This window comes from Arvicanthis niloticus, chromosome 8 (assembly GCF_011762505.2).
Source record: "Arvicanthis niloticus isolate mArvNil1 chromosome 8, mArvNil1.pat.X, whole genome shotgun sequence".
NCBI lineage: Eukaryota > Metazoa > Chordata > Mammalia > Rodentia > Muridae > Arvicanthis > Arvicanthis niloticus.
This window is the reverse complement of record NC_047665.1, coordinates 28,210,948-28,225,852: the sequence shown is the minus strand read 5'-3', so window position 1 is coordinate 28,225,852 and position 14,905 is coordinate 28,210,948. Positions and strand designations below refer to the sequence as shown.

The window sequence follows — 14,905 nt, the reverse complement described above, 5'->3', positions numbered from 1 at the left end:
GACCACATCTCCAAAGTGTCAGCATCATGCTGCTGCTTCAAATCCAAAATGATGTTTAGATGTAAAGTGAAATTTTAGTTGTAGAAGACACACAATCAGGAATGTAGACCCGATGGTTACATGGAGACCATGGAATCCTGTTGCTATAAAAAATGTGGATCTGCAGATACCATCTGAGATGGAGACTGAGGTCTTAAAGTATTGTGAGGCTTGTAGAGCAGTAGAGACCTAATATGATAGTGATGAATAAAGCTTGATCTGTTATTTCGTTTTCCTTCTATTAAGCTATGATGAGCTCATGTAATCGAAACACCCGATGCTAGAAGAACTGATGTATTGAGAAGTGGAACTTCTAGTGGGTTTAGTGGTGCAATTCCTGTTGGTGGAAAGAATGCTCAGAAGAATCCAGTGAAGAAGAACACTTCAGAGACAATAAATAAGGTTATTTCATATCAAAGTCCTTTTTGTACGACAGGGGTAAGACACCATGACCAAGAACTCTTCTCATAAAGACAACATTTAATTGGGGCTAGCTTACAGGTTCAGAGGTTTAGTCCATTATCAAGGTGGAAACATGGCAGCATCCAGGCAGGTATGGTGCAGGAGAAGCTGAGAGTGCTACATCTTCATCTGAAGGCTGCTAGCACAACACTGGCTTCCAGGTAGCTAGGATCGGAGTCTTAGAGCCCACACCCACGATGACACACCTACTCCTACACCTTCTAATCACGACACTCCTTTGGCAGAGGATATACAAACCATCACAAGTAACTACCATTTATTAATATAGGCTTTTTTGCTCATTGTTTAACTTATTGTGTTTATACAATGAGAACTATTATGCCCAACTTAATGGTTGGTAAAATTAGGGGAAAAATGGGTTGTTCTTGGTTGCACAGCAAACAGTGAAACCCCTTGCTGACATAAATCCTATATTCAGAGCACTTTTATTACATCTATTTTGTGTGTTCATGAATAGAGGTCAGAAGACAATCCGTGACAGGGTCTGGGTATTGAACCTAACTCCTCAGGCCTCTTGACAGGCATCTTTTCCCATTTGAGCCACCTCTCCAGCCAGCCCTTACTTTGTCTTAAACATTGTTCTAGTTGTTTCTCTTCATAGTTAATACTGCTGCAAAGCTGATACAGTCTAGACATTTAGTAACAAGGACAACAATCTAGTTAGATGTTTGCCAAACCAGAATGAAGCAAAAATGGAGAACTGTTATGTGAAAGAAGCAAACGATAACAAGTGTGAAAATTTAATATTTCATATAGGAAAAGGCTAAAAATAAACCAACATGTTCGGGTTGGTTCAATGTGATAATGGAGGGTGATTTTTCTTTACTTTGACTTTGCCCAATTTCACAATTGCACAGAACTGTTTTTAAAACAATAAAAAAATTACAGTAGACAGGCACGATGCCTGAAGCGTGTTAACACCAGTTTGGCGTCTTCCCATAAAGCTCCAAATCCCAACTTTAAACCTAAGTGCTGCCCAACTGGCTTCTACATTCTTCAAAGAAACCTGAAAATTACAAGAGTCAAAAGGTTTTACAATGCTCGTAACTTGTTTGTAGTCTGTTACAACTAGCCTATTAAGAGCTCACTGGGATCCATGGTAACCGTGTACGGAGATTAATAGCTTTCCACAGAAATACACATATTTCAAAGAATGCTTATGTCTTTTGGAATAATACTTGAAGCAACCACAGATGGTAGGAAAAGATGAAGCGTTGACAAAGACACGCTTGCCTCCAAAGCCTCAACTTTTTAAGCATTGTCCGCCGGCGGCGTGGCAAGCGCTGTGGTCTCCACAGTGTCACCGAACAGGGCGGACATCTACTAGAGGGATCCTGGGGTACGCACGGACGCAATCTCCGCAAGCCGCTCCGCTGACGTTGCAGCAGAGGAGAGGTCGAGGCTGAGTGGAGGCGGAGACAAGCAGAGCAGGAGCAGGGAACTGGCAAGGCCTCTCTATATAGCTGCCGGTCGCAGTACTAAAGCAACAACCACCGCGGGTCGCTTTGAACACGCCCACGCTTTCTTCTGGACGTCAGTACGCAAGCGTCTCTCTAGCCGGCCAAAGACTTCCGGGAAGCTGGTTCCGCCGTGGAGCGCTCACTTCCGCCCTAATCCGCGGAAACTGCGGCTTTGGGTACGAGCGTTCCGATACCAGGGCTCAGTAGCGGAGGGGAAAAAAAAAAAAAAAAAAAAAAAAGGAATTGTTTGCCCTGTCACTTTGTAAACGTTTCCTGCATGATTAAGCTAATGTTTCAACCTTTACTAACAGTAACACTAACAGCTTGGGATGCATTTAAAAGTCTGTTTCGCTCTCAAGTTGATAATAGCGTGGAAATAAACTTGGTGAAAAATAAAATCTTTAATGGAAAAGTTTTCCTGCATCAGCTCCTTCGGAAGTGCTTTATTTTGCTCTTTTAAGAATGGTGTATGTAAATCTGAAATTGGTCTCAGTTCGGTATCAGATGAGGTCCATGATCTCCAACTTATTCCTCCCAGAGACAGAAAACGTAATTCCCATATAAAGCATACCATAAAGAACAGAAGGTCAAAAGGGGACCTGGGAGATAGTCTGGCTGTTTAAATTAGGCCAGGTCTACGAGCTCTCCGCTAATCAATCAGCGACAATAAGAGCAACAACAATTTTCACTCACTACTGGACCACATAGAGACTCAGCTCTCAGCAATGGCCCCGGCCCCTTTCTTCGCTCCTTTCTCCAGGAGGTTCCTACACTCAACAGTCAAACTTGCACACAGCCTAACCCTCTAAGTGAATAAGGCCTCATCGCCCATGGTCCGCCCCCTAGCTCCGGAAATTACATCACGGCACTCCGCGCCCCGCCCCCGGACGCAGAGGTTTTTCTATCCGGATTCTTAGCGCGGACTCCGAGTGCTGCTTTTCTCTACGTGCTTTGCACATGCGCGACTGCTTTTCCCTTCTTCCTCCGCTTCCACTGGCGTCCACGGTTCGCGGAGCCGCCGCCAGCGACGCGGAGAAGTCGGGAAGTTCAAGATGGCCGCCACGGAGCCCCCGTCGCTGCGGGAGCAATCGGAGTAAGTGCACCGTGCGGGTGGTCGGAACTGGGCCGCCAGGCCGCCGTGCGGGGGACCGCAGCGACCTGCGCGACGGGCGGGAAAGTTCAGGCCTAACGGCGACAGCCAAACTTTGCCTTTCCGCGCGCCGTGGGTGGTGCGGCGGGAGGCGTGGGAGCGGCCCCGGCTGTGCTGCCGGTGGGGCCGCGGCTGTTGGGGTGCCGGCAGCGCGGCCTGCTGCGCGTCGTTGCCCCGGGAGGCGGCGGCACGAGCGGCCTCTACAGGTCCAGTTAGCGTGGTGGCTGCTGCTGCTGCCCTGAGGTCGCGCCTTTCTGCTCCTCCCGGGGGACCGTGCAGCTCTCTGGTCTCAACCCTCGGTGATCTCCCCATGAGGGACCCGAGGGGCAGTGGCGGCCGGCAGGCTAAGCCTCACTTTCCTAACGTATATACTATCCCTGCGATCCTGCTGATGGTAAAAGCGGAGACGGGGATCCTAGGGTCACACTTTTGACTCTCCCGGAAATTGTGCTAGCGAAGTCCTTCGCCCATTACTCTTCATTCCAACCACAACCCGGTAGTTCTCTATTCATTGGTAGCTTATTTCTAACTTTCAAACTTAAGGCAAAGTAAGGTAGACTACCTGGGTTTGGAGGCCTGGCAGTATTTTGCCCTAGTTTATAACCCTTCAGGGAGGGACATGGGAAAAGTATTAGGAATCATTGCTACTTCTAAACCATTCTAGTCTATGTTTATAATTAAGCGAATATAGAAGTTTTTGAAGCCAAGAGAGCAGATTCTTGAATAGGCAAAAGGACTTAGCTGTTGCCTAAATACGAGCAGTGTTTTGTTTCCCACATTTATGGTAGGAAAGCTTAACTTTAAAAGCTCTGAAGACTGCGTGGCTACAGCAACCCCCCTCCAGCCCCCACCCCTTACATCTGCATTATCTATGTTTCCAACCTGTTTAGGAAAGCCTTTGATACGCTTTGTCTCCAGCAACTTCTGACAGAGGACAACTTTGCCTGCCACAAGATAGCTTGGCTTTGCTCAGAGTCTAGTTTGGGGTTCCCCTGTCATTCGCTTTACTCAGCTCGATAGAGAATTCCTTTTTTATTAAGTATGTTTGAAAGTTGCATTGTTGTCGTGGGTGGCAGTTGGGCTTAGCAGACAACAGGGTTTTAACTAGACATAGCTTGTTGTTTTTCCAAGTTCGTGGTGTGGCAGTTACAGGATGTTAGTTTAGCTTGATGGGTATCTTTGGCTGTACAGCTGAGTGTGTGTTCTGGTAATCTGAAAAGTTATTGGTTTTATGTCCATTTACTTAATTTGAGGGGAGAGTTCATTCACATTTATTTTGAGTATGAGTCGGCCCTATTATTTGCGTATTTAAATAATCTATCTTTATAAACATGGATTTGTTTAGGTTCTGGCAACTGTACATAACACTGACAGTAGTTTTTAATTTAACCTTCCTTCCCCCACAGAAGTTGTGTAAATGGATTTTTCTGTGTCCTATTTTTGCTAATTTGAAAGTAATTAATGAAGTAAATAACAATTTGATATGAAAGCAAGCATTATGTGTGTTGCTGACCATAGTGCTCAGGCAATATCTAAATGCCTTGGAGTTACACTGAACAGCTAGTAGTTATAAGGAAGCTATTCAAAATAGAAAATTAAGGACACACATATTACATAGTCTAAATTTCCTCAAAGGCCCAAAGGGCTTTTGTTTTAATGGCCTGTACATTTGTCAGCCTCTTTACTTCAGCTTTAAAAAAAAATCTATTGGAAATCACTAGGGACCAGATACTGTTCAAATCATTCACATAGTAGCTCATTAATTCTTGTAACAATACTGTGGAGCTAGATACTGGTTTTGATGGTATTTTATGGATGATGAAACTAACACAGAGAAATTAAGTAGTTTACTCAAGGTCACACTGATAGACACATTTAACTTTGCTCAATATGGTTTTAAAGGCCAGCTTCTGACTGTTGTACTGTGACTCCTTTTTCAGTTGCTCCTAAGATTTTAAAATAATGTTTTTTACTAGTATCCCAGAAAGATCTTTGTAGGGGTTGAAGAAGAATTAAGGATCGAATTAAGAACCCTTTTGCATATGTTAATAAGCAAGTACTTTACCCCTGAGCCACATTCTCAGCCTGAGATCCTTGAACAGGGCCTGGCACTAGGAGTAAACCCAGAACCTCACAACCACTAGCCTAAGTGTGTTCTACCACGGAGATGCACCTCACTCCCCTGAGCTGGCTCTGTCTTTCAGGCTGACCTCCCTCCCAAACTTTCCATTTACAAGCATGCCCTACCATGCCCAACCAAAGATGTGTTTTTGATGTGATGTTTCTAATACATTAAAATGTAATTCCTGAAACATGATTTGGAAAAGGAAAAACAGAAAATAGATTTAAGACCAGTTGGTCTTTGGGATCCATTCTAACTCCTGTCTCTATCAATTCTGTTTTAAAAGCAGTTCAGTTTGGAAGAGAAAGTCATTTAGTTACTTCCTTTACATTGGACTTTGCTCAATATTAACGTATTTTTAAAGAATTGCCTTTTTTAAATTGTCTAGCTTGCTTATCTAGAAAGCATAAATTGAATGCTTCCCAAATAAATTTATAAAGACTATCCTAGCTGGACAATGGTGGTGCAAACCTTTAATCCCAGCATTCCAGAGGCCCAGGTAGAGGCAGGCTAGTTTGAGGGCAGCCAGGGCTACACAGAAATCCTGTCTTGAAAGGCAGGGAAAAAAAGGGAGGGGGGGAAGACTTATCTGTTGATAACCAGGCATGATGTTGTATACTTTTAATTCCAGCTCTTAGGAGGTAGACTTCTCTGAGTTTCAAGCCAGCTAGAGCTATATAGTGAGGCCAAACACATCTTTGAGCTGCTTAACGATGGTGAAAGTTGTAAGCCACATAGGGTTTCCTCACTTTACCCTGCCCCTCCCTGTTCTGTAGTCGACATTTGTGGAAAAGAAAGTTAAAATAGCACTAGTGCATGGTAATTGATGACTTTATTTTGATGATATGTTTTGAAAGTGTTCTGTGTCGTGTATTGTGCCAGATCCTCCCAAGACCTCAGTAGCTTACAGGGTAAAACTTAACAGATGAGCCAGCTGCTGAAGCCTGAAGCCTCCTGTGTTTTATGTACTTTAGATTCATCATTAATCCTGGATGTGAATGAATGTTAACTAATATAGGCTAGTAGGTTGCTAATAAATACTACCTTTGTGACATTTGTTGCATGCGCATCTCTTTGTTGCATTGTAAAATGCAAACATAAAGAATAGATTTATATGTATAGGATTTATATAGTTTTTGTTGTCCATGTAAACTATCAAAAAAGCCATTATTTGTCTTGACCAGCAGCTTTTTATTATGCTTTAAGAAAATGATGTTGATAATGAACTTTTTTTGTCACTTAATTTATATACCTATTTTCTTGTCGTACTGGTAGTAAAACCAAGGCTTGACACATGCTAGATCCTATGCCACTGAGGTGCCTTTGGAACCATAATATAATTCAAGATCAACTGAAGAAGCTAGAAGTTTGCTGCAGGAGTAAATAGGATTATTTTGGAAACCCTATATTGGTTGTCCTAAAGTCACATTTTTCATCAAAAAAAATATTTGTAAAATTGTAGATTTTTTTTAAAAGCTAGGTTATATCACAGTTCTTAATGAAACTTATTTCATGCCTAAAGTTAATTCCTTTACTGAGCTATACTTAGCATTCTATATCCACCATCTTTAAAACAGCAGGAATTTTAGGGGGGAGGGTGAGTGAACAGATTTTAATTAGTTAGGGTATTGCATATTAAGTACCAAGAAGTACAGTGTGTGCACATAGAAATCCGGGAGGCACTAGGTGCTAAAGAAGCAAAAAACATATTTTATGTGAATTTAGCCTAATTGTCATAACAAACCTATGATTTGTCTGTGTTACTGATTATCCAGTTTTTATGGCTGAAGAAAATGCCATTAGAGGAGCACCTTGCCCAAGGTTATAATAGCTGTGTTGTGTTGGGGCAGCATTTTGAGTCAAGTAGTTTGATTCTAGAATCATCTGCTGCTTTTGATAGTATTCCTTACAATAACTTAATAACTGCTTTGCATTTCCACAGGGTATGTGAACAACTATATTTGTCTAATATGTATATAATAATAACATCTTACTTGGGGGACAGTTAGTTCATGCTAACCACTGTTTAAAGAGAAGCATTTAATATTTTATCTTTTTAGGTAGGTACAATTGTTCTTTCCATCTGAGAGAAGAGATACCTTAGGTTACAGACTCCTTAAACTTGCCAAACCCTAATCCCAGCACTCAGGAGGCATATCTCTGGGTTTAAGGTCAGACTGGTCTACAAAGCAAGTTCCAGAGGGACAGGACTTGACACCTTGCCAAATTCTCACAACTTGTACAGTAGTGGAACCAAGTTTTTAACTCCAGTGTCTGGTCTGGGGACTGTGTACTTTCATTTTAAGGACAGTTTTATGTAGTGTGACTTATAGTTACTTTTGTGACTAAAATTCTATACTGTGGATACTTAGATTTTATATACCATTTTAAATGAATGTTTTATCTTTAAGATTAGTATAATATTTCTTGAACTTTCCCTATAATCAGTCAAGATTCAAAGGGGGAAAAACCCTATCTTCTGGATGAGAGATTTCTGAAAGGGAAAGAAATTAACCTGTAATTTGCTCTATCAAGAGCAAAGTTGAAATACCGTTGGCAGTCTGTTTAAGTACATATGCATCTTCCTGCTCTGTAGTATAAAACTGTGTTTGTTAATGTACAAAGATGATGTTCTTTTTCTTTGAAGTCTTTGATTTAAAAAAAGATGTGATCCAGGAAAGCATACTACAGTTGTCCTGTATCGTCTCATACTCTATTAGCAAGAAATTGCCCCACACTAAAACCTGAGTCATCATAGGACAGTTACTCTGCACATCTCTTCAATGCATTTCCTTTCCTATACTTGATTGTAGCTGAAATTGAAGGTGCTAAATTTGAGGGTTCTGTTTGTTTGATGCCATTTAATGGCTATGTGTGTTTCTCTCCTTCATTGATGTCCTGATAACTTTTCACTCAGAAATACTCTGTATCCTTCTCCCCTACGAAGTTATTGAAAACTGAGACCTAGAGAACAAGACTGTAGACCCATCCCCTGCTACAGTCCCAGAAATGGCAGTGTTTTTGTAGATAATCCAGCCACCACTCTAACCTTACAGTTCCTGTGCCCTTGGGTTCCCAGTGGCCTTTTAGTTCTGTCTCACTCACTCCTGGAACCACATATATTTTGTCATCTCTCATTGTTTCACTTGAGAGATTAACCTCCTTAGACCAGAGTCTTTACAGGTTTCATGCCCTGACCATCGTGATTGGAGTGTGGTTTTCTCTACATGCCTGACGTTTGCTGTCTGCTTTCTCTATTTGAAGTGCTATTTCTCTTCAAATTTTTTGCTCATTCTTACATACTGTTAATCCACCTTACTTTTTAGCACACGTTCCTTCTCAGTTAACATCTTTTCTTCAATGTATCCAGTTAACAAATGGGTCGGACACCCCCGCCCCCCACACCTCTACCCCTGGGATCTACAAAACACCCTTATTGACTGTTTTCAAATACGAGTTTAGAGGACCCTTCTGTGTTCCAGTACCTCCTTCTTTGGGTCTTTTGTCATTGGTACTTCTCCATGTTATATGTTTGTTCTGTGTGATGTTCTTTCCCACTGTACTATACTTGCTCTTAGGGAAGCGAATATACCCTTGGGCAGTTTTATTTCTGGTCACATTGATGAATACCTTAATGTAGTAATAAGTCATTTAAAAATGTTCAGAGACTGATGAATAGATTCATGATTCCTTCTTTTGCAAGAAACAAAACAACTTCACAAACATGCCAGGACTATATCCTTTGAGGTCAAATGAACTGTATCCTCTTCTAGAATAGTGTGCTGGTATAAACTGAAGACTATCTTGATTTTGCTTTTGGTCTTATCTTGTAGAAAGTCGTGAAGTGCCTTCAGGGGGAGAAGTTAATTCCTACAGATTGTCAGCTATGATGTTTGGTAGGATTGGTACATTAAGTATGTTATTTTACTTAAAATATTTTGAATCTATTTACAGTGGTTCTGCTGGACATCGTGTAAGTCAAGGAGCATCTGCAATGCTGTTGAGCTTGTATTGAATCTGGAATTATTGAACACTTCACCTTGACAAGTTGGGAGTCATAAATTCATAGCGAAAGCATTTAAAACACAGACCCTACCTTAGTTCATTGTTTTTTACATAGCATCTGTGCATATGAACATAATTTGGGATAACAATTTTTATTTGAAATTCAGAGAGAATAAATAATTTGCTGAACAATTGCTGGCTTAAATCCTGCAAAGTTTCCATTATTAGATACTTTTGGCCTCCAGAAAGCTTTTTCTGGTGGTTGTTGTAGCTTGGTAGCTGAAGACCAAGAGTCCTTGTCTTAGTTTGGGTTTTATTGCTGTGAAGAGACACCATGACCAAGGCAATTCTTATAAAGGCAAACATTTAATTGGAGCTGGCTTTCAGTTTCAGAGGTTCAGTCAGTTAGTATGGCAGCATGCAGGCAGATACGGTGCTGGAGAAGGAGCTGAGAATTCGGCATCTTGATTCAAAGACAAGCAAAAGGAGACTCTGCTGTCAGCCAGGAGGAGGTTCTCTTCTGCCCTAGGCAGAGCTTGAGCAACTAGTAGACCTCAGAGTTCTCCTGCACAGCAGAATACTTCCTCCAACAAGGCCACACCTATTCCAACAAGGCCACACCTCCTAATAGTGGGCCTCTTACTATGGGCCAGGCATGTTCAAACCACCACAGTCCTCATTCCAGCTAGTTCTCTGAAGTCTTAGACCATGGAATTTTTTTGTTTGTATTGTTACTACTGTGCTCTTCTGAAGCTTCTGGGGGCACACTAACCATTTTGGATTTAGCCAATATTAGCTTTTGAGTTTTTTCAAGAAGGGGTGTTTAGGTGAGATATGTTCATAGCAAGTAAACAGGTAGATTATTGTTCGCAACCAAGTTTTCTGAGCATCAAGTAGAAAAGATTAGCTTCTCAGTATACTAGTCTCTCTGCCTTATGAAAAGAGAAAGTGGGCCTTTCGTATTTGTGAGAAATGCTGGTTTAAAATCGAATTACTGGAGTTTCTGTTTAACTAAAATTAATTGGATTTTATTGTTACTGGTTTGGATTTCTTTCAGTTAAATGATTGTCAAAGCCATACTCCATAATATATTTCATCTAATACTTTTAGATTTTAATTCAGTTATTAAAACAGGTCGTTGTGTCTCCACCACCTCAGCTCTGGTCATTTGCACCCTTTAAATAATACACAACATTTTAGTGACTATCACGATACATTGAGATTCATTTTATTATTACTGTTATAACTGAATACTGGGTTTATTGTGATTGTAAAATGTGCTTTGTGCACTTACAGGATGGATGATGCTGATAATTCTGAAAAGAGTGTAAATGAAGAAAATGGAGAAGTATCTGAAGACCAATCTCAAAATAAACACAGTCGTCACAAAAAAAAGAAGCATAAACACAGAAGTAAACATAAGAAACATAAACATTCCTCAGAAGAAGATAGGGATAAAAAACACAAACATAAGCATAAGCATAAGAAACACAAACGGAAAGAAGTTATCGATGCTTCTGACAAAGAAGGCCTGTCCCCTGCAAAAAGAACTAAGCTTGATGATTTAGCTTTGCTGGAAGACTTGGAAAAACAGAGAGCCTTGATTAAAGCTGAGCTTGATAATGAGTTGATGGAGGGCAAGGTCCAGTCTGGAATGGGGCTCATTTTGCAAGGCTATGAGTCTGGCTCTGAAGAAGAAGGAGAGATTCATGAAAAGGCAAGGAATGGAAATAGGTCCAGTACCAGGTCTTCCAGTACTCGGGGAAAACTTGAAATTACGGACAACAAAAATAGTGCAAAAAAAACGAAGTAAGAGCAGATCCAAAGAACGGACTCGGCATAGGTCAGACAAGAGGAAAGGCAAGGGAGCTGTGGAAATGGTGAGAGAGAAGGCAAACAGGAGCAAGTCCAAGGAGAGGAGAAAATCCAAAAGTCCATCCAAAAGAAGCAAGTCTCAAGACCAAGCAAGAAAATCGAAGTCCCCTACCCTTAGACGGCGGTCCCAAGAGAAAGTGGGGAAGGCCAGATCTCCTGCTGATGAGAAGATTAAGAGTGAAGAGAAAGGTAAAATAAAGGATAGGAAAAAATCACCAATTGTAAATGAAAGAAGTCGAGATAGATCTAAAAAATCCAAGTCCCCAGTCGACTTAAGAGATAAATCCAAAGACAGAAGGTCAAGGTCCAAAGAGCGGAAGTCAAAACGATCTGAAATTGACAAAGAGAAGAAGCCAGTTAAGTCACCTTCAAAAGATGCTTCTTCTGGGAAGGAAAATAGGTCACCCAGTAGAAGACCTGGCCGTAGTCCTAAAAGAAGAAGTTTGTCTCCAAAACAACGAGACAAGTCAAGAAGAAGTAGGTCTCCGCTTCTCAATGACAGAAGATCTAAGCAGAGCAAATCACCTTCTCGAACTCTGTCTCCAGGCAGAAGGGCCAAGAGCCGGTCCTTAGAAAGGAAGCGGAGAGAACCAGAGAGGAGACGACTTTCTTCTCCGAGGTAACCTGTTCATGAGACAGTCTAAAATCTACGCTTTTACTAGCAATTTCTATTTTAAAGGAAAAAAATGACTACAAAGATAAGTTTTAAGTGAGATAGTGATGGGTTTCATAACTCTTAATAGAATTTAGTGCATTAATTATATTAACACTAAAGGTTTTTTTTATCATAATTAATGTATGCTTTAAGAATAGTTGAATGACTGTCTTTTTTTTTTTTTCAAGTTCCCGACTTAATTTAGCCTCTAACTTACTCAGTCCCCCTTTTAAATCTAAGCAGTTTTTAAAAATCGATATGGGATATTTTAGCCCAGTGAGAGGGAGTCCTTCATAACTTGTTTTTTTCCTTTTTGGTGGGGAAGGTTTTAAGACATGGTCTAATGATAGGGCTGTGACTGGCCTCAAACTTACTACTCTCATGTCAGCCTCCTAACTGCCGGGATTGCAGGTGTGTCCCACCATGCTGGCCCTAAGTTTTATATAGTGTACAATCAAATGATTGACCAGGATCATAGAACTAAATTTAAAATAGGAGAGGTGTTTTAGAAATGTTTATTATATATAGGAATTGTATATTTTGGAATTAATCTGTCAAGTTTTACAAAGATGTGGGCGTATAAAGATGGTATGAATTCTGTTCACTCATTCCTGTTAATACGTTCAGTGTAACTCTAAGTTGATCTTGAAGTTTCTATCATCATATTGTGAGAACTTTGAAGACAGTTTTCAAGTGTCATTTCAGGAGGCTGTTTACTCTTCACTTGTGAATAACATTACACTAAGACTGCCCCTTTCCTTTAGCATCCTGCTTTGAGGCTGTTAGGTTAACTGATTGTTTGTATCTGAAGTGTTTCTTAGTCATCCTGGGTATTCCAGTTTGAAAGTTTTATTAAAGGCCAACCTTAAGTACTTACTCAAAACACCCCTGCCTTTTTTTTTTTTTTTTTAAATTGTAAAAGAAGTTCAGACTAAAGAAAAAGTCAAATGATGTAGAAACCTATAAGTTCTTGGACTCCCCAGCCCTCTACAGACTCTCACAATAAGTTTATATCCTGCTAGCCTATTGTATGGACACATTTTCTTATAAACGGAATCTTCCAATTTATCTCAAAGTAGAGATGGCATACTTTTTTTTTTGAAAACATGCTTTGGTAACAGTATATATAAGATATATATGTGTGTGTGTGTATATAAACATATGTTTATACATATATATATGTAACATATATGTATATGTTACAGTGTAGAAGTTCCATATTTGCTGATGAACATTACATGGGTTTATTTTTCACTATTGTGTACAGAGATATCTGTTGGTCATATTTGAGGCTTCTTCATAGAATAATCACAGAAGTGGATTTGCCCAGTCTACTTATATGTACAGTAGTATCTTAGAAAGTTAACTCTGACTTCCATGTGTGCCAAGACACACGTATGTCCACATACATAAACAAACAAAATTTAAGCATAGAAATGTCAATATGTAGACAATCCAAAATGAGGAAGTAGACTATTAGACCTATTTAGAGAAGTTTCTTTTGAGTTGTACATAAGATTAAGAGTTTCTTTTTAACATATAAATAGTCTTTAAATTCTTAAATTTTGAGGTCATGGGAAATAAATTAATTGTATGCCTTCTCTAGCACCATAATGCCAATGGGGTCATCTGACTTTAAATGGTGATTTAAAGTATTTTAGTCAGTTACTCTCATTAAGTTTGTGAGTCTTACGCCTTTTAAATATCAAACAGATTCTTTTAGTTTGGTCTGTTTTTCTCTGAACTTGCATTTGTTTCCTTAAGAACACGACCTCGTGATGATATCCTTGGTAGATGTGAACGATCAAAAGATGCCAGCCCCATCAATAGGTGGTCTCCAACCCGAAGAAGAAGTAGGTCTCCCATTAGAAGGAGGTCCCGTTCCCCATTGAGACGCAGCAGGTCTCCTAGAAGAAGAAGCCGATCTCCTCGGAGAAGGTAACTATGGAGGACCAGTGCTATCTTCTCCGTTCCGTAACCTTGGGCTCTTTTTGAGAATTAAGGTAGCTGCATTGGCAGGTTTGCCCACAGACCATTTTCTCTGAAACATTTCAGTTTTGATCCCATAGCTTTCTTCTGCCAGCATGGGATATTGCACACAGTTTTCTTTTTTTTTTTTTAATTTTTATTTTTATGTGCATTGGTGTTTTGCTTGCATGTCTATTTGCATAGTGTCAAGTCCCCTGGAACTGGAGCTACAGATGGGTATGAGCTGCCATGTGGGTGCTGGGAAGTGAACCTGGGTCCTCTGGAAAAGCAGCCAGTGCTCTTAACTGCTGATCCATCTCCAGCCCAACACAGTTTTCTTTAGCATAGTTTCCTTTGAAGTTTATACAAACCATTGGTCTTTAAGAATTCAGTTAAAGGTCTAGGGAGATGGCTCACCTGCTCTTCAGTAAACCTAAATTTTGGTCTCAACATTGTCATGTGACCACAACCACCTGTAACTCCAGCTCCAAGAGATCTAGAGCCCTCTTCTGGCCTTCCTGGACATGACACCTGTATATACATGGCATTCATGCATACAGACACACATAATAAAAACAGTCTTTAAAACTGATAATACTTAACAATTTTTTTTAACTAGGCCTTGCTAAAAGATTGTATAAGTAACTTGATTTCTGGTTAGGATTTTCTGACTAAAAGTAAACATCTCAACTCATTTCTAGAAAACATCTTATATAAAGTATGTGTTATTTGCAGGTTACTAAAAAAAGACTTTAAAATCATGCGTATATTAACCTTAATTTAATGCAAATTCTTTTCTCAGCCTTGTTACATCTTTTTGAATATAGTTTAGGAAGGCGACACACCAAGGGCTCACATTAGAACCACCTTACATGTTTCTGATAATTTACTCTTTAAAGCTATCTTCTAGAAATGGAAATGGCATTATTGAGGAGTAAGATGGAGGACGATAGAGAAAGCCATCCTGCTCTGGGGTCTGCATTCTTGTACAGGGTTGTGTGTACTCACCCTCACAAACATGTTTACATATAAGATAACGTACGCAGGAGCACAGTGCAGAGCAGTAGCCCGTGAGTCACAGCTTTGGTACTCTGAGAGGATAGAGGTGCTGGTAGTGTAGCTAGCTTGGTGGTAGAGTGCTTGACCAG

The 14,905-nt window shown here is 40.3% G+C and overlaps 1 protein-coding gene across 1 annotated transcript in view; it reads left to right on the top strand.

Annotated features, from left to right (window-relative positions):
- Window positions 1–2,889: 2,889 nt before the first annotated feature.
- The window catches only part of Prp4k (pre-mRNA processing factor kinase PRP4K), a 28,325-nt gene continuing 16,309 nt past the window's right edge, over window positions 2,890–14,905 (top strand). Inside the window, 4 exon segments of the mRNA XM_034511151.2 lie at window positions 2,890–3,075; window positions 10,556–11,057; window positions 11,059–11,753; window positions 13,554–13,727. Of these exon segments, the coding sequence (XP_034367042.1) occupies window positions 3,035–3,075; window positions 10,556–11,057; window positions 11,059–11,753; window positions 13,554–13,727 (1,412 nt within the window). The 5' untranslated portion in view covers window positions 2,890–3,034.